Source organism: Microtus oregoni, unplaced genomic scaffold, assembly GCF_018167655.1.
Source record: "Microtus oregoni isolate MIOR12 unplaced genomic scaffold, Mior012 000007F_ref0000211, whole genome shotgun sequence".
Lineage (NCBI taxonomy): Eukaryota > Metazoa > Chordata > Mammalia > Rodentia > Cricetidae > Microtus > Microtus oregoni.
This window is the reverse complement of record NW_024543066.1, coordinates 33,795,038-33,818,650: the sequence shown is the minus strand read 5'-3', so window position 1 is coordinate 33,818,650 and position 23,613 is coordinate 33,795,038. Positions and strand designations below refer to the sequence as shown.

Here is a 23,613-nt window from a genome sequence, read left to right as displayed (position 1 = left end):
TAAGAGATCATGCACATGAAAGATCACGCACAGAAAGTTTTTTTTTTTACATAAACTATTTAATTCTATAAAAAGAGAGTGGTTCTTTGTTGGTTGTTGTGTGGTTTAGGAAATGAGTTTGTAAACAACCCCAGAGTAAGGGAAATGCTTTCTGTCTGTTGTGTACTACAAGGAGAACTCAATGCTGAGTTTTAAAGGGCGCAGGCTCTTCTCAAATGCTCAGCTAAAAGGTATGTAATACGCGATATCTATAAAAACAGAACAAAAGAGCAGAAAAACACGGCACTGCTTTCGGGAGCACTGCTAAGCCATTTGTTTGGAGAGCAGAAAAAGACATGGGCTGAATTGCGCTATCTGGAGCAGGAAATGTAGGGCATCCTGGATATGAGGACAAAAGGGCTCCGAGAGAGGCACATCTGTCCCCAGTGGCATTGGCAGAAGGGAGACAGTGGCACTGTATCATTGTGACACTTCTTGGAAACAGGCGTACTCCTTCAAGTCACAAGCAATCTTGATTAAAGGTAATAATTTCTGTAGAACCTGGCTATTCACAGTAACAGAGCTGGAACTAAGATAAAGAAGCAGAAGGAAAAGCACCCATTAACTGGGACATACTATGGCACCATTGGTGACTTAGAGAAACAGAAAGAACCACAGAGGTGACTCAAATTCAGAAAAAGGAGAAGTGAGAATGGATGGAGGGACAAAGGGAAAGTGTTTCACAGTACAGTCATACATGATTAACCAAATGTACAATGAAGTCAGTATAATGCCCATAGGTTTTATAAAGAGCCAGGGGAAAAAAGGACTTTGGGCTGGAGTCCCCCTCAATGGTTGAGTCAGTGCTGAGAATGCACAAGGCCTTGGTTTTAAACCCCACTTATAAAAACACACGTATACACATAAAACAATTAGGAGACCCACTATTAAAATATTGTATGGGCTTAGGAAGATGAAAATTGTACTTACCCTGATTCTATCGTTACATGTTATATCCATATGTTGAATGATGACATCACATAAATATGTAAAAACTTATGATATGTAAATTAAAATTTGGAAAATGCCAGGACCTACCTTCATTGACTCTTCTTAAGCAAATATGAAAAAAAAATTGTTTTCTCATCCTGGTCAGAGCATTTAGAGCAACACAAAGCCATGGTGTGCTGGCAGGACTTATGTCAACATGACACAAATCAGAGTCATTGGGACATCAACAAGGAAAATGTCCACAGCAGATTAAAAGAAGGAACATCTGGATCCAAGTGTCTTAGTTAGGGTTTCTATTGCTGTGATACAACACCATGACCAAATGCAAACTAGGGAAGAAAGGATTTGTTTCAGTTTACAGTTCTGCATTGCATCTCGCACCAGAGAAAGGCCAGGTAGGAACTCAAAAGAGGGCAGGAACCTGGAGGCAGGAGCTGATGCACAGGCCATGAGAAATGCCACTTTCTCTCTTCCTCCTCACAGGGCTTGCTTAGTCTGCTTTCTTATAGCACCCAGGACCATCAGCCCAAGGGAAGTTCTACCCCCCAGTGAGCTGGTCATTCCTACGTTAATCATCAATTAAGAAAATGTATCATAGGCTTGCGTACAGCCCTAGGTTATGGAAGCATTTTCTCAATTTAAGCTTCCTCTCCTATAATGACCAGCTTGTGTCAAGCTGACACACAATTAGCCAACACAATTAGTATATAAAAATATAATATAATTTGTAATCATAAAAATATAATTACGATTTATGAAAATGCTTCTGTGTGTTTTGAAAACGATGACCCAGAATGCTGCCTGAGAAGGCAAAGTAGTTATGAAGCATCAGAGAAGCCAGAGAAATGAACTACGGTAAGCTTTAGCTTAAGAATAAGTTGTTTCTATTCTGATCTTATTATTTACATCATCCTTCTCAAACTCCTATAAAGATGCCATCTGCTCCTTTTCTTCAGTGACTTGCTGAGGAGCACAGAATCCGTTCCACACCTGTATCCTATACCAGGCTACAAATAATCCTCCTGAAGTTTTATGTAACTATTTTTGGTATTTTTCTCAACTTTCATTTTACAAAAGACTAAATAATTATCTGAGTGACTTCCTTGAGGTAGAAGCTGCAAATGGGAACTGTCAATGTTAGCAGCAAGGGGTAGCACCTAAGTATTGATCGTCTCTAGGCTTCAATTTTTCCTGTAGATTTCTAGTCAATATCCTTTCCTTTGCGGAATATTGTTTCACAGGAGGCTCTGCATTTATTTTCACTTTTGCAGTGAAAGCTGGCAATCAAAGATCTATTTTTTTTTCAGGCGCAAATTACCAATGAGCAAATGCATTAAAATATGATAGTAATTGGTATTTTTACATTTCTAAATTACTATATGTGCATGGCATTAACAAATGTCTCAATACAGCTATAAACTTATGAAGTTTTTTAATACTGATTATCTAATTTTTTGTAACTTATTAGCAACCTTGGATTTTTAAAACAATTAAATTAAAAATATGATAATTTCATGTAGACAAAGGTTCCCAGGCTATGCATTTTAGTGCTGAATTCTTTCATTGCATTTTACTTCTAGATCAGTTAGTCTGTTAGGTCTCACTAAGGTCTGTCATTGTGTACATCACAATTTTTGATCCAAAGAATAAACTTTTACAATGTAAATGACTTTCAATAAGTATAACAATGTGCTGGCCTGTTTGTACAAGTTATCCCTCAAACTTGAATTTATTAGCCAATTAAAGAAAAGCTTCTATTCATTCATACTCCAAATCTCTACTCTCTCCTCACCCCAATGAAAGTCATATCATAGGCATGTTCTTATGTCTAATACTGTTATGTCTTTAAGGTTAACAGTACTTTCTTAACAAACTTGATTATTTTAAAGAGGTTAATTATATTGCTGTTAAATTAAGCAATCTTTATAACAAGATTTTGAAGATTAATATATTATAAATCATTATTATGATTTATATTATACATATTATATTTAATATATATGTAATATTTCTCATAAATAAAAACACTTCTTCAGAATCTTCCTAATAAAATGTTGCTTTGACATTTACTTAAAATGTTAAATCTTTATGGTCAGCAAAAATGTCTTTATTTCCTCAAAAAAGATGGAGTTATTTATTGTCTTTTGTTTGTATAAGTGTTAGTAGCTATGAGTGAGATGGTAGAATGGACAGTGGATTCTTCTGGAATTCTGGAGCTTTGTGCAGTTGCTTTTAACGTGGTATACAAAAAAGAATGAGAAATAAAGGGATAATGGGGTTCAGAAAAAATAGACAAATCACTTCTAATTACTGAAAATAATTTTGGGGTATTTTTGAGACAGGATATCATTATAAAGCCATGACTAGCCTAGAAATCACTACACAGACCACACTGGCTTTAAACTCACAGCGATCTGCCTGCCTTTGCCTTCTAAGTGCTGGAATTAAAGGCATGTGCTAACAAATTCTGCCCTAAAAATATTCTTAAAGGTATTCATTTCCTTTAAGGAACACAACTGAGCACAGAAGGGAAACGGACCTTAAATTTTACCCAGTAACGAAGCCAGGAGGATGGCTCTGTGACTAAAGAACATGCCACAGAAATAGAAGAACCAGAGTTTGATTCCCAGAACCCAAGTAAACCAGCCAGGTCGGCATGGCGATCAGTCCACTTGTAATTCCTGCTAGGAAGGCAGTCATGGGGGATCCTCAGGAAAGATGTCTAGAAAGATTAGTTATATTTCTGAGTTCCAGATTGACTGAGAAACCTTTCCTTAGTGAATGTGGAGAAAAGTCATCAAACGTATGCCTACACACACACACTCCTACACATTCCTACAGAGAGAAACTTTTAAAAGATTCTTGTAATAAATTAAAAAAATTCATATATATGTCTCTTTACTAGAAGAATATATATGTATGTATATGTTGTATTTCTCATTATTATACACAATGATGTGACTGTCTCCTAGGACTGATTTTATTTCTTAAATGAAAATATTATCACATGTTTGTGCACATATCTGTGTGAGTGCAGTTAGCATGTGCCCTGGCGCACATGCGGAGGTCGGAGGATAACGATAAGAGTCATTTATTAAACCATAGACTCTTAGCATTGAGCTCAGACAACCAGGCTTGCACCACAAGCGCTTCTTTTACACACTGCACCAATGTGCAGGTTGATTTTTCTGGACCAGATAGGATCACGCTTCCAACATATATTTAATGCACTGGATTTAGGCACGTTATTCAAGAGCAAGAAAAAAAAGCATCCAAATTCAAGGCTATTGCTCTTGGATAACTTGAACATTCATTTTCTGATAAGACCTCTGCAGATATCGATAGGCAAAAAACCAACATCACATGAATACTGAAAAGATACTGTCTTAGAGAAAATTTGAAAAAAAATGACTCAAACCGGAAATAGAAATTTGGAAAAGGCTAGAACCAAGGAACAGATAGTTAAAACTGAGATAATTTCAGAACTTTTTCCAGAGGAAAGACTATGTGGATGTAAAAAATGAAGCTTTTAAGGAGTGATTTCTGAATCCGAGGAAGGGAAATTTGGCTGATACACTGTGAGAAATGAAGCTACATATGTGAAAGATGAGAAAAAATAAGAATCATTCTCAGAGGTTAAAGAAAAAAGTGGCCTTTCTGGTTTGCTGTGCTCTTTGGTTGCACGTGTGTTTAATGGCTAAGAGAAGAAAAATGACAGTGTACACTGGGAAGATATAGGGAAAGAGGACACTTAGTCATTCCTCATGGGAGTGCAAACTGCACAGTCACTGTGGAAAGCAGTGTGGCAGTTCCTTAGGAAGCTGAGAATCAAGCTGCCTCATGATCCAGCTATACCAATCTTGGATCTATACCCAAAGGATTCTAAGTCCTATGACAGAAACACTTGCTCATCTCTGCATTGCTGCGCTATTGATCATACCAGAATTTAGAAACAGTTTAAATGTTCATGAATCGATGAATGAATAATAAAATATGGGATATTATTCAGCTGTGAAGAAAAATAAACTCATAAAATTTGGAGGTTAATGGATGGAGCAAGAAAAAAAATCATCCTGAGGGAGATAACCTAGATTACAAAAGATGAATACTGTATGTTTATATATCTTTCTATCTGCATGTTAGGTTTTAAGTCTTTTGCTAGGTGTGTTACAATTTCAGTCACCACAGAGATTAGGTATCTAGTAAGGGATTAGAAGGAGGAGAGGATTTCTCAAGGAAGAGGAACTAGAACACATTGTTCTGGAAAGACAAAGGGGAAACTAGAAGAGGAGGATGAGCTAGGGAGGGGGTGGAAGAAAAGGGTACCGAAAGTAAATGGGAAGGGACAACTAACAGTAAATGATATTTGAAAAATCATATCAAAACCTAATCCTATAAACATATATGTAAGGAATATAAATGCAGTTACCAGATAATAGGGAGGAGAAATCCCCAACTAGACATGCCTTTCTCAGCTCTCATCGAAGACAGGTCATCTTACAGTAGGAGGGAACTAATGGATTGACCCATAGATGGAAAATGTTCAGAGACTGAAAGAGGATGTCTTCAACACATCTATCCCCTCAGATCTCAAGAAGCTATGTGGGGAGCTGGGCGGTGGTGGCGCACGCCTTTAATCCCAGCACTTGGGAGGCAGAGGCAGGCGGATCTCTGTGAGTTCGAGACCAGCCTGGTCTACAAGAGCTAGTTCCAGGATAGGCTCCAAAACCACAGAGAAACCTTGTCTTGAAAAACCAAAAAAAAAAAAAAAAAAAAAAAAAGAAGAAGCTATATGGAAGAGAAGAAGGAAAGATCGTAAGAGCCACAGGTGATGGATGACACCAAGGCAATGGTGTCTTTCAAACAAGACAGAACTGACACTCAAATGAACTCGCAGAGACTGTGGTAGCATGCATGGGATATTTGCATACATCCAAGCTACACAGGGTCCCAGAGCTGACAGGAAGAAATGCTTGGTGGCTCTGATCCCCTAATCCAGAACCCATGTACAACTGATATCTTCTGACAGAGGGAAAATAAGTTTTCTCCAAGGAATTTTATTGGGTATTTTAAAAACATCTCAAGGCAGGCTCTATGTCAAGCAGGAGATGGCAATACAAAACAAAACTGTATTTTTATAGACCTTCTGTCTATTTTGGTTTATTTGGGATAGTTTTGTCTCTTTGTTTTGATTTTTGTTTTTGTGGGTTTTTTTATGTGTATTTCTTATTATTGTTTGTTGTTCTATTTGCTTTGTTTTACAGAAAGAGAATGAGAAAACACCAAAGTTGCATAGGTAGAAAGGTTGGAAGATAAAACATGATCAAAATATAATGTATAACAAATTTTCAACTAAAAAAGTTTTATTTTTATCTATCTATCTATCTATCTATCTATCTATCTATCTATCTATTTTTTGTTTTTCAAGACGGGGTTTCTCTGTAGCTTTGGAGCCTGTCCTGAAGCTAGCTCTTGTAGACTAGGTTGTCCCTGAACTCACAGAGATCCTCCTGCCTCTGCCTCCTGGGTCCTGGGATTAAGGGTGTGTGACACAAGGCTGAGTGGCAGTGGTACACGCCTTTAATCCCAGCACTCAGGAGATAGAAGTAGGCAGACCTCTGTGAGTTCGAGGCCAGCATGGTCTACAAAGGAAGTTCTAGGACAGCTAAGGCTGTTACACAGAAAAACCCTATCTCAAAAAAACAAACAAACAAACAAACAAACAAAAATGTTTTATAAAAAAAGTGAAAATACCATAAGTTAAAATTTTAAATTTATTGACTTTTCTGTGAACCTTCTAAGAGTCAAAGATGAAGGCCTGAAGGTCTTCAATTAGGGGAGCCATCATTCTGGAGAATAACTACAACTAATCAAGAGATGGTATCAATAGACACAGTATGAATCAAAAAGTATTAGAGATATCATGGAAGTTGGAGGGTTTGCTCACAAATGTGAAGAATGGAGAAAAAAAAAACCAGAAATGATCACTGCTTACTCGGGTTTCCTACTTCCAGGCCCTAAGCTCTTGGTCTAGAGTCAGGCCATGGAACTTTATGAAAAGACCAGGTGCTAAGTATGTTTGGTTTTGTGAGCCACAGTCTGTATGGATCATGAAAGCAACTACAGCTAACCTTCTCATGTAAATGAGAACATAGCTGTTTACCAGTAGAGCTTTCTTTCGAGATACCAAAAAAGATTTTCATAAAATTTTCATGTGTCACAAAGTATTATAATTGCTATCAATCATTAAAGACATAAACTTGTGCATACCTCATGGACACACAAAAAAATTCTAAACCTGTTTGCTGCAATATGACCTAATACAGTACATTTGGGGGAAGCAGCAGAGAGAGTCAGTAAAGAGATAGCCTAGATCACTCTCTTGCAAATTATTCTAATTGACACACAGACAAGGCTTCAAGGAGTCCATGTATTTCATCCAGTATGTGTAATGGGTACCACAAACAAGCAAGGACAACTGGCTGAGGCTAGGCTTTACATTTAACTAGATCTCAAAAGTGAACTGGACTGGAAGAACTTTAAAATACTTGGTTTGAAAAAGAAAAACACTCAACTATTAGATCTGAAATTGGTACCACACCCCAATAAACAAAGTCACCTTTCCTGAAGGACTCTCAGAGGCCACGGACCCTAACATGTTTTCAACTATTGCTCTTTAATTTGGATCCTGAGAAGGTGATGTCATCATTGCCATCACACACTTATGTGTCAGGCACCTTGCTCATTTGTAAACAAACCTTTCCATTAATCCTCATTCCAGCTTCCTGAAACAGAAAGCATTTATTCAATTTTACCATTGAAAAACTCTCCTTGAAAGAGTCTTTTATTTTTCTTTGCTTCTCCTAGATCCTTCTTTCCATACCCATTAAACTTACAAAAACAACTTTAATGATTTTGTTTGTTTTTTTTTTTCTCACATGCAGGTGGTCCTTAAATAGCCCTAAAAACCTGTCCAAGAAACCACTACATTTCCACACAACCAGGATTTATAAACATGGCTTGTTCCCAGTAAGCACCATGAGTTTTTCCTTTCATCTTTGCCTTTTAGCCTCTTGCCTCCCTCCTACCAGCTCTCAGACACCAGGCTTTATTCTAAGTCCCCAATCTGTCATGGACTTGTCCAACTCATCCCCAAAGCACCCTGGCACATGGTGCCCTAGTGTTTTTAACAACCTTTAAACAACCTGTGTTTTTAAAGAACCACAAGATAAAAAAGGACAAAACTGAGTGTAATTAGTCTACAGTTGTTCAAAAGAGAGATTTACAAGTTTTGCAGTGAGCAGAAACACTCAAAGGGAATCTGGTGAAGTGGCTAACTTTACTTGCATCTCTAGGGAACCGTGACCTTGGACAAGACCCTGGATCCTGTAAGACAGTAATCATACTAACAGGGGATTTGGGGCCATGTTTTGAGATGAGATAAATTAATAAAAGTGGAGAAATTAAAAACAAATATAGATATAGTGAATACTTGGTAAACCTTAGTTACTGTTGATGGTTTTTTTTTATCAATTTTCACACCAACTCATAGAAAGATTGACTAGCAACATATATTCATACCAAATACTTAATTAGTAGTAATATTCTATATATCTTCACTCTGCTTTTCTGTTTTTAAGATGTAAACATTAATAAATAGATAAAACTGTCTTTAAGATCATGCTTTTCAATGCCAATGCAATAATATTGGTAATCTACTTAAATATTATAAAATTGTTCATCTAGTTAAATATGACACACAAATTTCTCAGTCTCTCTTCAGCTGCCCAAAGGATCACGTCCAGCTTGAGACTGACCTCATGTTAAAAAATTACCTACTTCAAATGATTGTCACCACAGACAACTGGCTGATTTCTGAGTGTTGTACATTAAAGGCACCTAACAAATTTTCTTTCATCCTCAGACTCCTCGGGAACGAGTTCACTATAGAAATCAATCCTAGTCTAATCAGTTTCTTTTCACTCTCTCGAGCCAATCTAAAACTCTATCTACATCTTAGCCAAACTTAAAATTTATAGTTGAGGGCAAGGAAAAGAACAAAAATAGAACAGTGGGAGTGTGTTTGAAATTACCACTCCTTATTAGGACATCTCCTCTGAAGATGAGTTACTAGAGCAGAATTGAACCTCTATTAACAGTAGTGAATTCCCGAGCCAGACAGCAACAGTAAATAAAGGAACCCGTGCTTACATTCATTTGATGGTTTTGCAGACTGGAGATGTGTTTCTGGCACCATTATTCCCCGTTCAGGAAACAAAGCACACAAAACAGTATGTTCCTTAGAATGTTTGCCTTGTGCAGTACCATGAATCAAACAAATGAGGCACGTTTAAAGAATTTAAATTTAAGTGAGATTTTCATCCACAGTAGCTTCCAGTTTCTGTTTATTTTTTTTTATACTTTATTTTGTAAGTGCTTTTGGCCACTTCTGTAAATAAGAACTGGATTCAAGAAGATTTTTTTTTTCCTTTAAAGCCCCCAGACACTACTTTAGCCTTTCTTGCCGGCACTTATAAACTTATTTTGGTAAAAAATAAAGACAGAGCATCATCACAAATCAGGACTGCACTTAAGACAGACAGTGTGTGTTAGCCTAGGATGCTTTGAAGACCTGAGTCTGGTGCGGAGTACTTTATTTCCCTGAGGTAAGGAAAGTGTGTCTTGGCAGGAGTTCACACAACTTACTTTAAGATTTGCTTTCTCTTCCCCTAGGGAAAAAAACTGAATAAAGATTAGTAGAAGGGGATCTAATATTCTTAACATTTTCTAAATATAATTTCCATCTAGGGACAGCGAGATTCTTAAAATGATCCCCTGACCTCTTACGGACATCAACTAACTCAAGCACAGTTTTGTGGGGTGTGAATTATATTTCCAGTGGATAGAACACACGCAATTTTGTTACTTCCTACTTACAATTTCATCTTCAGTGGTCACCCCATGCTATGGGAAATGAGAAACCTGATTAACCAATTTTGAAATAAAATACCCATAAATCTATAGAGAACTCCCTCAAATACTTATTTTTTGACTGAAAATATTCTTGTAGAATACTGAACAGGGCTTACTGTTCTACTCCATCATTGGACCTCCTGGAATGTTTCATTCTTTGGGTTACAGTGAAATGATTATTTTGTTTCACAGAGGTAAATTAGCAAAAAGAAAGATAAAGTTTTTCAAAATCATATTCAAGGTATGAATGAAGATTTTCTCATTAAAATAGGATTGGAAAATAGGCAGCCAAGGGAAGAACACTGACTTTCTCCAGTAAGATAAAGATTTTGGCTACTGAGAGTCAAACTAATTAGTAAATAGCAACCCAAAACAGATGAACTTGCAAAGTAAGTTCAAGAGTCTAGACGTCAAGTTGGGAGTGTAGAATGATAGAAAATCCACTTAGCATGCTCAGATACCTAGGGTCTATGCCCATAGCTTCTTTAAAAACATCACCTTAAGCTTCATCATCTAGACCCATCATATTTTAACTCTTAGAATTGGGCCTCAGATGCTAGGTTTGTTGTAAGTTGGAAGTAATGCTAGAAATCTCATGGTATGAATTTAAAGGAAGAGAGGCACTTCAAAGTGCCATTGAGACGATGGTGGTCGAGGACCGTTAGAGGGGCTTGAACAGAGTCATAAAGAAATGATTTCAACACGAGAAAAAAGTCTGTGGAAGTAGAACATTAAAATTGTCATGAAAAAAACACAGAGATAATTTTTAGTCCATTGTCATTTGTACCTCGGAATTGACTCCTGGGTGTGTGGAAATCATAGCATAATTGATCAAGCCCTGCAATATTTCCACACCAACCTACAAAGAACAGCATCCTCTTAGAATACGGACAAATGGTAATGTAAGAAGGACCTCAGCTGTGAATGGCAAAACAGACGGCCATTATACTGAGCGCTGGAACAATCATTTATCCATCCTGTGACCTTTCAGCCTTGCCAGTGTGGCTGCTCCTTTCCTTTGAGAGCACATAGGCATGAAGCTGGACATTATGGCTGACACCACTGAGTACTTCCTCATTTACACACCCAAGTCACGTGTGTGACTTCTGTATGACTTCCTTCTGAGCAGGATACTTGTCTTTGTGTTTATTATTTACTCATTCTCCCTTTCTCATCATTCTTTTTATTTTTGAGATTATAAAATAATTGCATCATTTCCACCGTCCCTTTCTCCCCTCTAAAATCTTCCATATAACTACTCTTTCTTTCTTTTAAATTCACGGTCTCTTTTTCATTAATTGTCATTACATACCTATATGTACACTATATACATATGCATTCTTAAACATAACTTGCCCAGTCTATAGAATGTTTCTTGTATGTGTGTTATTTAATACCCATTACGCCTGACATTACAATACTAAATAATACCTTAATACCTTGCTCATAAATCATACACTTAGTATGATTCTTATTTGACCCACAACCTAACATTTTTTTTCTTGAAAAGAAGTATCTTATTAGAATAAAAGAAAGAGTTTTTTGTTTTTTTTTTTTTAAGTTTTAGGTACCATAGGGATTATTTGCCCATACTCTCATGTGACCTGGGTGAGGCTGACCTGCAATATGTCCCCCGATCCCTTGCTGGGAGTACAAGTAATCAACCTTTTGCATAGCTTTCCAGGTGGTCCCCATGCTTCTACAGAGAACAACTCCTCTGTCCCCAGCAGCTGGCATCCTCATGAGATTCATTAATATACTTTCAACAGTGCAAGTATGAATCTTCACAGATTTGTGGACTGCCCACAGTAATGCCTTCCTGCATGAATGACAAAAGAGACTCTACAGATGCAAGGAAACAAACTTTTAAGAAACATCTGCTTTTTTTTCATTTCATTACACACTTCATTCAAATTTAGATAAGGTTGGACCAAGAGCTTTATCCTGATCATATTAATTCCTTTTTAAAAATTGCTTGAAATTTTGTTTTTAGCTATATTTGATTAGTTGAAGGCATTAAGCATTACTGGTACTTAAATTCACTATTTGAAATTTTCCTTGTTTATACACTATTATATTTGTCTAATAAAAAAGCTACTGTGCTCTTAAAGCTTATTTCTACCTTAATATTGGATAATGCTGTAGGGATTATTTTAAAATTTGAATATTATTAAAAATTAAAACATTCTATCAGAATAAGTACTTATGTAATTAAAGTTTATACATTGTTACTTACACAAAATATATCTTTTTATTTACATGATTTTTAACAAAGGTTCAAAATACTTTTATGTGTATACTTGCTGCTGTAAAAGCAAAACCAGTAAATGATGCACTTAAACCAATAAATCCAGATGCCCCACCTAAAGTCCATTTCTGAATGCATCTTATTTTCCAAACTGTCTGTCATCTGTGACAGTACAGGTAAGCCAAGTGCAATCCAGGTTCACTGCAAGAGGTCCTAAACTAAGTCTGCGTTCTATGGTAAACACAATTAGACATTTATATTGAATATAAGTTCTAGGTTATTTCAGTGTATTAGTAATATGCATTGTCTCCTTACAACCATCAGCTCACACCATTACAAAAGCTTCTATGACTATTTTACATGAAGTCTCTCTGAAATCCATGTCTAGTCAAATATTAATGGTTTCATTTTATAGAAAAATTTAAGTCAGTAATACTAGACTTGATACATACTAGGTAAGGAATGGGAAATAAGAGTCCTAGAGAAGTGTTTAGAAGAAACCTTAAAAAGACAAAAGTATTCTATAAGATTTTAATTACAAAAGTTGCCATATTCCACAAAGGGTGGGCTAAGGATTGGGAGATGTGGGAATCCCAGCTGGTACAAGGGGAAACTAAAACAAAACAGTAATTGTTGGGCAGGGAAGAACCCAGAAATATGAATCAAATGGGGATCATAGACCATGAAACCATAAATAAAGAAATTGCTTAAAATTTCAGTAAATTAAAACACGAGTGACAAAATATCTTTACTGAGGGAGAAGAAACCATGAGCCCAGGATGGGAGAAAGAAAAAAAATAGGCTTCGTCCGAGGTCAGAGGAAAGGCAGCAGTATTACCAACATTTACCAATTGTTTAGTAAAATCAATATGGGACTAAGGGCACACTAATAGCACCATTCAAGAGTTGACATATTAATTCATGTAACCCTCTTTAAGAAAATCATGACATTTTACATCTGGGAATCGCATGGAAGGATGCCCAGTCCAATGGACTGCTGGTGATTGGAGCAAAAGGGTCAGTAAGGGAGGCATGAAGGCAGAGAAGTTTGCCATCTTGTCTTCATAGCCTAATATGCTTTTGCACCTATTTATTGCACCCAAATTTCTTAAAGCAGTGTACTATATATAGAAGTTATTAATAATAAGTGTTTCTTGGAAGGCAGGTGAAAGTAAATACATGACCACATTTAGAATCAAATTAAACTAGGAAAGCAAGTGTTTCTATATTATTTAAACCTAGTACCTAGGAAGGTGCATCTTAATAGGTTTTATGGAAATTTAAGAAAATAAGTTTCAGCTAGTGAAGGAGCTAACTAGAGGGAGGAGGGAGAGCAACACAGAGAAAAGGGGGACAGGGGCAAAGTTTAGTAAAGAGAGGGTCAGGGGACGGCTGCACACACACACACACACACAAACACACACACAGAGACAGAGACAGAGAATGTGAATATTTCCAACCTGTAGCATTTCATATAGGAAATACAGGTTTTTTTTTTATATGGCATTAAATAACACTTTCACTTAATCCAAGTGATAACATTTTTCTTTAAAAAAAAAAGTCGTAGCTGGGTGGGTGGTGCATGCCTTTCATCCCAGCACTTGGGAAGTAGAGCGACATGGCTCTAGATCTACTATATAGATCTCTATATAGCAAGTTCCAGGACATCCAGGGCTATGTAGAGAGACTCTGTCTCAAAAATCGTACTTATTATTGTGTGTTCCTGTGTGTTTATGCACATGCACACAGATGCACACATGCCAGGGCATGTAAGTAGAAGTCAGAGAACAACCCAGAGGGTTGGTCTTATTCTTCCACCATATGCATACTGGGGAATGAGCTCAAGCCTTCAGACTTTGGCTGCCAGTACCTTTACATCAGCAGATCCCCTCACCCCGAGTGTGAAGTCTGATAATCAAAGTCAAGCCTTTCTCTACACCTTATCCTACAAAGCCTAAGTACACAGAGGAAGGAAGAAACACTACCATTAAAAAGTTGCTAGAAAATAAGACATAGGGGAACTGTTGCTTGCTCTACTCCTCTTAAGACATCAAACACCAAGGAAGACAAGTGATCATTCTTAACAACACAGAGAAGAGCAACTTAATCCACCAAGATGCTAAGCAATCTGGTTCTTTATGTTCTTGAGAGTTTCAGACCTTCTACCCATAAGTTGCATGCAACTAGTTCAATGTTGAAATGGCTGAAAAAGTCTTCCAATTTATTTGTCAACATAATCCAACAATATGCTGTTTAACATAAATATTCTAGAGTGCCAAATGAGCTTTAAAATTTCATGGAAAACTTCTTATGTAAGTAAATATTGTGACCACAAGTTAGTGTTATTGAGGAAAAATGGGAGAAACAATTACAATTACAGAAGGAGAAACAGGCTGTCAAGTTAAATTGTTTCACAACTTCTCTTACCATTGCTTTGACTTAACATTGAGTGAGCATAGTAATGGTTTATGTAATATGCAAAAATCAAATGTGAAATTTTAAGCCATGCTTTTTTGTATTTTGAAATGAAAAAGTCATCAATGCCCCTTGTTTGGGTGTGTGCACATACAAGCAAACCCTCAGGATACAACTCTTTTAAGATTTCAAGCCATAGAAATTGCTGGAAACACACACATATATTCAAACATCTTTTGGATGAATCCACTGACCCATTTTTCTAAAGTAAATACTGCCTCTGGGTTTCTACTTGCATTGAAACAGTAACAAACCGGGCTCAATTGTATCCTCACAGAACCTTGAAGACTGTCCTTCAAGTTGCACAACTGACCTTTTCCCCAAAAAAATTACAGGCATCCATGGCCTCAAAGGCACACAAGTGCATTATGGAACATTTTGAAACAAAGAATTGTGTTGCTTTTCTTGTATAAGAACCAATTTAGATGTCAAACACTTCTTTGCATTTCCTTGCATATTTGCAAACATGACTTTTAGTATTATTTTTTTTTTCACTTAAAGGAAAATAATTAATCACTTTACAGGTTAACAAACAATACCTTCTTCAATGAGCTGCACAAAAGAAAAATTAAGAGTATGCATTTAGCAGATTTTTCAGACACAGAAAAGAGAAAACTGAATACACGCACAAATCCTGTCTCAAGTCCTGGCATGAAGACCACAACCCGGGCATCTCCAGCACAACGCCCATGTGCGAGGTGGAGAGCACTGTACTCACCCGTCTGGCTGAGCTGCGATGTGCTTCTGCTTCTTCGAGAGACGATGGCGACCACCTTGGCACTCAGGCTGGATCTCCGCTTCTTTCCGCCTGCTCCAACGGTCCCCACAGCAGTGTCAGACTGGCTGCCGTCATTATGCTCCAGTGTGTATATCTCTCCACTTACACTGGTGCTCTTGATGATGGCTCTTCCTGAAGTCCCCATCCGTCTGCCTTGCATTTTGGGGGTAAATGAACTATATTTACAAAGTAAAAACATATATGCATCCATAAATTACAGGTCAGCATAACTGAAACTATAAAACTAAGTTTTTTTTTTTTTTAAGTAATCCAGATACATCTTTTTTATTTTCAGGTGAAAGAGCCAGCTGAGTGGTAGCCCTACTATGTCAGTTTTAAGATGACATCACTTTTCTTTCTCTAAATATTCCTTTTATGTGCATGTGTGAGGGCTAGAGAAGACCTGTGTGTGCACCAAGTGCCCATGGGAGTCAGAAGAGGGCATCAGATGCTCTGGAACTGGAAGTTACAGATGGCTGTTAGCTGTCATATGAATGCTGGGAATTGAACCTGGTCGAGTCCTTGACAAGAGCAATAAGAGCTCACAACTGCGGAACCACATCTGTCTACAATCCCAATACTTCTCTTAAGATGATTGCAGGGCACAGATTAAGCTATGACATTTAGACACAGAAGTAGCTATGGCATGTCTCTCTTCTTCCTTCCTTCCTTCCTTCCTTCCTTCCTTCCTTCCTTCCTTCCTTCCTCTTTCCCTCCCTCCCTTTCTCCCTTCCTTCCTTCTACCTTTTCTTTTTCTTTTTCAGACAAGGTCTTACTTTGTAGCCCATGCTTTTCTAGAACTTGCTAAGTACCCCAAGCTGGCCTCAAATTCACAAAGAGCCAACTGACTCTGCCTCCTGAGTGTTGGGATTAAAGCTGTGGACCATTCACCACAGTGCCTGCCTCGAAGTAATAGACTTTTAAACACAGGAAAGAGAAATATCTCCAGTGCTGTCTCTAGGAAAGAGTAAACAACCCATAATATTCTAAATCTTTTGGGTTCTAACAATGTCATGTGACGAAGACAAACTTGGCCATCACATATTAGTCCTTTCATTTTTTCCTTCTTATTTTGCAATACAAAGTCCACATTAGAATTAACACGGGATAGTTAACATAAATACCTACATTTTATGTTAATAATAACAAATCCTACTCTTTCTATGAAGCTTTGTAACTTATTTGTGTATACCTACATGGTGTCATTTAAATTATAGGGAAACTATCAAAATATGCCTTCAGGAAGATGGGAGTGACCAGAAAGATCAGAAAGTCTAGGGCTTTCGAATTACTAATAACTGAGAATGACTTTTTTTTCCCCAAGACAGGGTTTCTCTGTAGCTTTGGAGCCTGTCTAGAACTAGCTCTTGTAGACCAGGTTGGCCTTGAACTCACAGAGATTCGCCTGCCTCTGCCTCCCTAGTGCTGGGATTAAAGTCATGTACGACCACTGCCCACGAAACTGACTTTTGGTATGAACTGTTTGAAATATTTAACCTTTAGCTGCACTACTTTCACAGGACAACATCAGAATTAAGCAATATGGAGACATTTTGAGGTATTGGGGTCAATCTCAGGACCTCAGACATGCTAGACCACTGAATTATTCCCACCTCCAATCAGCAATGAGGTTATTATCTCCAGTTTTGTTCCAAACAAAATTTTTAAAGTTTTAAACCATTTGCAGATTTCAGCTTTTGTACCTTGTTTTTCAAAACATTGATGAGGGGAGAACTACTTGTGCATGGTCAAAAGTTGACTTGTATGTGGTCTATAATAGGAACTCTAACTGAAACAGCAAGCACAGGGCTGACATGTGTCTGTGCAAGGTCCTCTGTGTATATATTGCAGCTTTTAGCATAGTATTTTTATGGGACTCCTGACTCTGAGAATAAGTGGGTCTTTGATTCTTGTGCCTGCTGTTGGAACTTTTCTCCTTCTGTTGGGTTGCTTTGTCCAACATTGATATGATAGTTTCTGCTTCATCTTGTTATTTTATCATGTTTGGTTGTTATCTCTTAGAAGTCTGCTCTTTTCTCATGAGAGATAGTGAGTGAATCCAGAGGGGAGGGGTTGTGGGGTAGGAATTGGGAAGAGTACAGGGAAAGGAAACTATAATCAGAATATATTGCATGAGAGAAGAATCTATTTGCAATAAAGGAAAAAATATTGAATGAAAAAATAACAACAACAGCAATAATTAATCTTCTAATAAATGTTACCACGGTGCCCTCATGAATTTATTTGAATGGATTATAATTCTATATCCTCTTTAGGCATACTCTTGCTATCTCCATTTCCTATTATCCTGTCTATGACTTGCCCAATTCTGTGGTGGATCGATATAAAGTGTCAAGCTTGTTCAAGTTCTTGATCATAAATTATGCACCTTAAACTTATTACTAAAAAATCAACAGCATTGCATCTACCATTGTTCATGTGTGTGTTCATGAGTATGCATATGCATGTGTGTGTCCATTTGTGCATCAGTATGTATCATGTGTGCACATGTGTATGTTTATATGTGTGTATACATATAGGTTTTCAGGTGTGTATATATGTATGAATATATAAGTGTGTGCATGTGTTCATGTGCATGTATGAGTGTGTGTTCATGTGTATGTGTGTGCATGTGTATGGAGTCAACGTTACATTTACTGTTTTAGGAGCTCTCTACTCAGCTTTCTGAGAGGGTCTCTCCTTGGAGTCTGAGGCTCACCAATTAGCCTAAGCTGGCTGGCCAGAGAGCTCAGGAGATTTGCCTGACTAGGCCTCCCAAATTGTGGGATTTAAAAGATGCCTTGCTGGGTTCCTATGCAGGTGATGAGAATCAACGTCAGTTCCTCATGTTTGTGTGTCAGCCACTTCATCAGCTGAACCACCTTCCTAATCACTCACTAGTTTTTAGTTTTGTTTGTTTGTTTTTTAATACATTATATCTAGTGGTTTTTCAAGTCTCTCTTTAATTATTTTCAGTTCTGTAGAAAGGTATAGTGTAGGCAAATAATTATAGTAAGGAATGAACATGTATGTGATTTCTCTTTATTATATCCAAAAATGGAATTCTATTACTGCTATCAACTTATCTTTTAAAAAATATAATTTCATTACTCCTTGGCCTTTTGGCTAAGATCAACTAGAAAATGTCATTTCACCATCAGAAGTACTGTGAAACTCAAAGCATCTTCCCTTAAGCCAGAGAGAAGTTAAAAGTTAAGTCAAATGCCTCTAACCATATTCGTATTGTGAAATATATTTAGGATAAGCTGGGAGGGTTCAAAACTTTTTATAAATATTTTATTATAGCAATGAAATATTTCACCATGCTGACAAATGTTTTTCGAATTAGCAAACATTTGGGTAGCAATGGTACCATTTGATAGGTCTACATTTTTAAGTTACGGTAAATAATTCTATAAAAAAATTTAAATTATTTCTCCTTGAAATCTGAAGTATTTGCTTAGATGCTTACAGTAATTTTTATATAAAAATGTCCATATCTCTCTAAAAGTCTTAGCACACCTGTGCTGTTCCATGAGAGAGGTCAGGCGTTTTCAGTTCTACTGACCTACCAACATAATCAATCAGATTCATGAATACAAGTTTAGGGTATTAATAGAAATATGCTTTCTACAACACACAGCCTCACTTCTTAAATTCATTACTTCTGCTTTTATAGATCTCCACAAAATGATGGTAAGCCCCTATTACTGAAGACAACGATTACAAAAGTCATTGACCGTGGAGAAGTCTAGCTGGTGTGTACCTAGAGCCTTCACCCTACTGACTCGTGGTCATGTGACTGGAGGCTACTCTGCACTTTACCAAAGGAGAAAGGTACATGATCCCAGCAACAAGCCCTTTGGTGTACAATGGTGACCTCCAAGATGCACTAGTTCAATAGTGGGAAAAAAACTTGTGGGAGTAACCAATACCTGATCCAATTTATAGCCCACTCCACGAGACAATTAATTCCCCGACATGCTCAGTTGACCAAGAACCTGAGGCTATTATAGACAGGGACATATGGGAAAATCAAATACTATTATTCTGCTCAAAGAACATAGAAATAAAATTATTCCTAGGGACATTCTGCCAATTTCAGATCAATGTCATGCTCAAAGAGATGTTTTCTTGCTTTAAATGAGAACTAAGAAGAACACCCACAATGAACAATGGGCAGAGAGTCTGAGACCGTGGAACGCTCAGAACTTGTAAAACTTGATCTCATCCAAAGGGCTGAGAAGTGATGCATTATTTCCTTAATGAAAGTTGAGAGCAATAATAGAATTCCATTTTATGGACATAATAAGGTGAATGCATATACATATTGATTTAATTGATTGAGTTCATTGAATTGAAAATGTATTTTCAATTAAGAAGCTGGGTTGTCTTCCACAAATCACTCTCCTCAGGCCTCAGGGAACCCTGTAAGAAGAGGAGGCAGAAAGAGGGTATTGGGTCAACAAGGTCATAGAAACACAGAAGGACACATATGAACTCACAGAGACCATGGTAGCAAGCATAGGAGATGCACAGGACTGGGCCAGATAGGGTCCCAGTGCTGAGAGGTGGAGTGGACATAGCTCCCCTCCTGTCCCTAACACAGAAGTTAACTTTGATTGAGAAACCACTTCAAGGGAATTTTACTGGGCATACAAACCACTGTTAAGGGCAGGCTCCATGCCTACCAATAGATGAACAACACAAAAGGAACTCAATGACATTTTTGGAGGTTGTTTTATAACGGTTTGTTAGGGTTCTTCCCCCTTTACAGGTCCTTTGTGTATATATTATGGTTTTGTTATTGTGTTTATGTAAGGACATATGTTTGTGAAAATGTGTGTACCTCTGCATCTATGTGAGTTTATTGTGCTTTTTCTTAAGTTCATTAATTTTTTTTCTTCCAGAAGTTCTCTATACCTCTTCCTCACCTTTTGTCATTTTACAAACCGAAAATTTGTGTTAGGTTTGTTATTACTTTGCAAAAACTGGCTAGCAAAGTCACCACTGTAATACATAGTCAGGTTCTTATTGACCTAGAGCACATTATCCAGATTTGAATTGATATCAGCAATCATTCTCTCACTCCAGTCATCCTCTTTATTTTCTGAAATGATTGTATACACATGTGTGCACGTCTGCCTGCGTGTATAATTACACAAGTTTCTGAGATCATCCTTAATGCATGCTGACATTCTGTTCTTTTTCTCTTTAAAAAGCTAATTAAATCATTGTATTTTCATCTGCTTTTCCTTATCTGAAATCCTCATCTTGAAAATTTGTTTTAAAAGTCACTAACCACAATCAGAGGTCTGATCTCCAAAATATACAAAGAACACAAGACATTGGTCATCAAAAGAACAAATAAATCCAATAAGAAAATGGGGTACAGACCTAAACAGAGAACTCTCAACAGAGGAATCTAAAATGGCTGAAAAAAAAAATACTCAACATCCTTAGTCATCAGAAAAATGCAAATCAAAACAACTCTGAGATTCCATCATACACCTGTAAGAATGGCCAAGATCAAAAACACTGATAACAACTTATTCTGGAGAGGTTGTGGAGCAGAGAGAACACTCCTGCATTGCTGGTGGGAATGCAAGCTGGAACAAGCCCTTCGGATGTCAGTGTGGCGATTTCTCAGAAAATTAGGAAACAGCCTTGCTCAAGACACAATAATTCTACTTTTGGATATATATCCAAAGTATGCTCAACTGTGCAACAAGGACATGTGCTCAACTATGTTCACAGTAGCATTGTTTGTCATAGCCAGAACCTAAATGCCTCTCGACTGAAGAATGGATAAGGAAAATGTGGTACATTTACACAATGGAGTACTAAACAGGCAACAATGAGGACCCTAAGAGAGACATACAGAGATCTAATCTACATGGGAAGTAGAAAAAGACAAGATCTCCTGAGTAAATGGGAGCATAGGTACCCTGAGAGAAGGTTGAAGGAGAGGGAAGTCAGGAGGGGCAGCAGAGGAAAATGTAGAGCTCAATAAAATTCAATTTTAAGAAGTGTGGAATCCCCATCAAAAATGTATAAATGTAATACTTGGGTAAATCAGCTGTGATGTCCAAGAAGGGCACATTGATGAGTTTGTTCACCCTAGCCTTGCCTTCCTTCAGTCTCCCCATCTAGTGCTGAGATTGAATAGAATCTTCTGTTTTCCTTTAACCAACTTTGACTTTCATTCCCACGTTGGCTTAAATTTGTTTTGTTTTCTAGTTACTGGCTGGGGGTGCTCTAATTTTAGATTAGATTAGTAGTAACATTTCAATTTGTGGTGACAACAGTGGATCTATATATAAATGAGGAATTTTGGGTATCAGACAGCAAGGATATATTGATGGTTGGTTAGTAGATGATGGAAAATCAGGCTTGTTGACTTCCTGGTTGGTCTGTTTGTTTACATACTAGCAAAAAGTCACATCACTAAGAAAACCATCTTGTACACACTGAATAGAGAATATAAATATAAAGCATGACGTTGGGTTTTGGTATAACAGATATGTGACAAAATAAAACTTTTTATTTTCATGAAAAATTATCTTTCATTTATGGGTGTTTGCCTGCAGGATGTTATGCATTTTCATGCCTAGTGCTCTCAGAATACAGAAAAGGGCATTGGGTCCCCTGGAACTGAACTTACAAATTATTTCCTGCTTACGTGGGTACTGGGAACAAACCCAGGTCCTCTAGAGGAACAGCTAGTGCTCTTCACCAATGAGAAATAATTTTAATTGTTTATAAAATTGTTATACTATTCAAGCATATTAGAGAGCAAGGTGCCTTACATTTAAATGAGGTTGTTTTGTAATCTATACAAATTAATATCTATCTCTATAATTCCAACATAAAAAACTGAAGAGTCTGCATAGAGAAATTAGACAAAACTTCAAATGCTTTGAATATTTTACAAGTAAAAATTCATTCTTGAGAAATTGTTGGCTCAGAAGAATTTCAATACAAGGATTGAAATCTGCAAAGTGGAGATGTCAAAATAGCTTAATGTTTTTAAAAAGTCCAGTTTATGAAACTATGTCTAGATTTCAGATCACATCAAGAGGATAGTTAGAAATCAAAATGGGCATCAGGAAGTACTTATGAGAATCTGGAGAATCTTTTAAATTTAACACTGATAGTGGGAATGTTCAACGATAGTAGTACTTTGGAAACAATGCTATGTCATTTAGTTGTATTTGGAATTTCATATAAATTAAAAAATCCACTTAAAAGTTAAACAAAGTTACCATAAGACCCAGTAATTTCATTCTCAGAAATCCACTAAAGATAAATGAAAATGTATTCACATGAAGTCATACATGAGGATATAAGAAATTTTAGAAAAAAAAACAAAAAAACCTCAAGTAGAAACAACTCAAATGACAATGACCACCATCTGAAGGAAAATTTAAATGAGGTGTACCCACAACATGTATTGTAACGGCAAAAAAGTATGAAATAGTGACTGATGTTAAAATACAAAAATTCAAAAGCATCCTATACGGAAGAAACTAGGGAAAATGACCACGCATTGCAAAAATTCATCTCTGTAAAATAGATACATGTGAAATTCTTAAAGAAAGGCATCCTATCACTGGTTTTACATAATGGAAGAAGATTTGGTAAACCATTGGTATTGTATGAATTTACTTGGGATATAATAGAAATACCATCAGTCAGGAGGATTGCTTGTCTATCTTTGTGAATGCACTCCAAATACTGATGTACACTTTCAGAATGAATTTCATAACACCTCAATTTAAAATAAAAGATACAGCCTTGTATCTTTCCTAAATTTTGCTAGTGGGCATATACATATATAATGTTATTTTAGAAATTTAGAAGTTTTTTTTCTGAAATTCCTTTCTAAGCATTTATACGGTAGCTTTATTTACTAAATCAATTAGTATTTATTCCAAAAATGATTCAGTATTATGGAAAATGAGAAATCTAATTTGTGCTTTCAGTGTGGTAAAAAATAAAACCCTTTGATAATCAGTAGCACACAAATAAGTAAGCATATTACAGAACCAACAGCGAGAAAGCCATCACAGGGAACTGGCCTATTCCTCCTGTGGCTGATGGACTTAGAACCATGGGCAGGAACAAGGACAGCATGGAACGTATCAGA

At 36.9% G+C, this 23,613-nt stretch overlaps 1 protein-coding gene across 42 annotated transcripts in view; it reads right to left on the bottom strand.

Annotated features, from left to right (window-relative positions):
* The window catches only part of Rims1 (regulating synaptic membrane exocytosis 1), a 468,858-nt gene that overhangs the window by 41,927 nt on the left and 403,318 nt on the right, over nt 1–23,613 (bottom strand). For 22 of the 42 annotated variants that reach the window (XM_041655607.1, XM_041655609.1, XM_041655610.1 and 19 more), the window contains one exon: nt 15,405–15,640. The exons of 13 other annotated variants lie outside the window; for them this stretch is intronic. In XM_041655607.1, coding sequence (XP_041511541.1) covers nt 15,405–15,640 — 236 coding nt within the window. The remainder of the gene's footprint in view (nt 1–15,404; nt 15,641–23,613) is intronic. 7 more of the 42 variants (XM_041655608.1, XM_041655619.1, XM_041655621.1 and 4 more) reach the window with 1 other exon arrangement.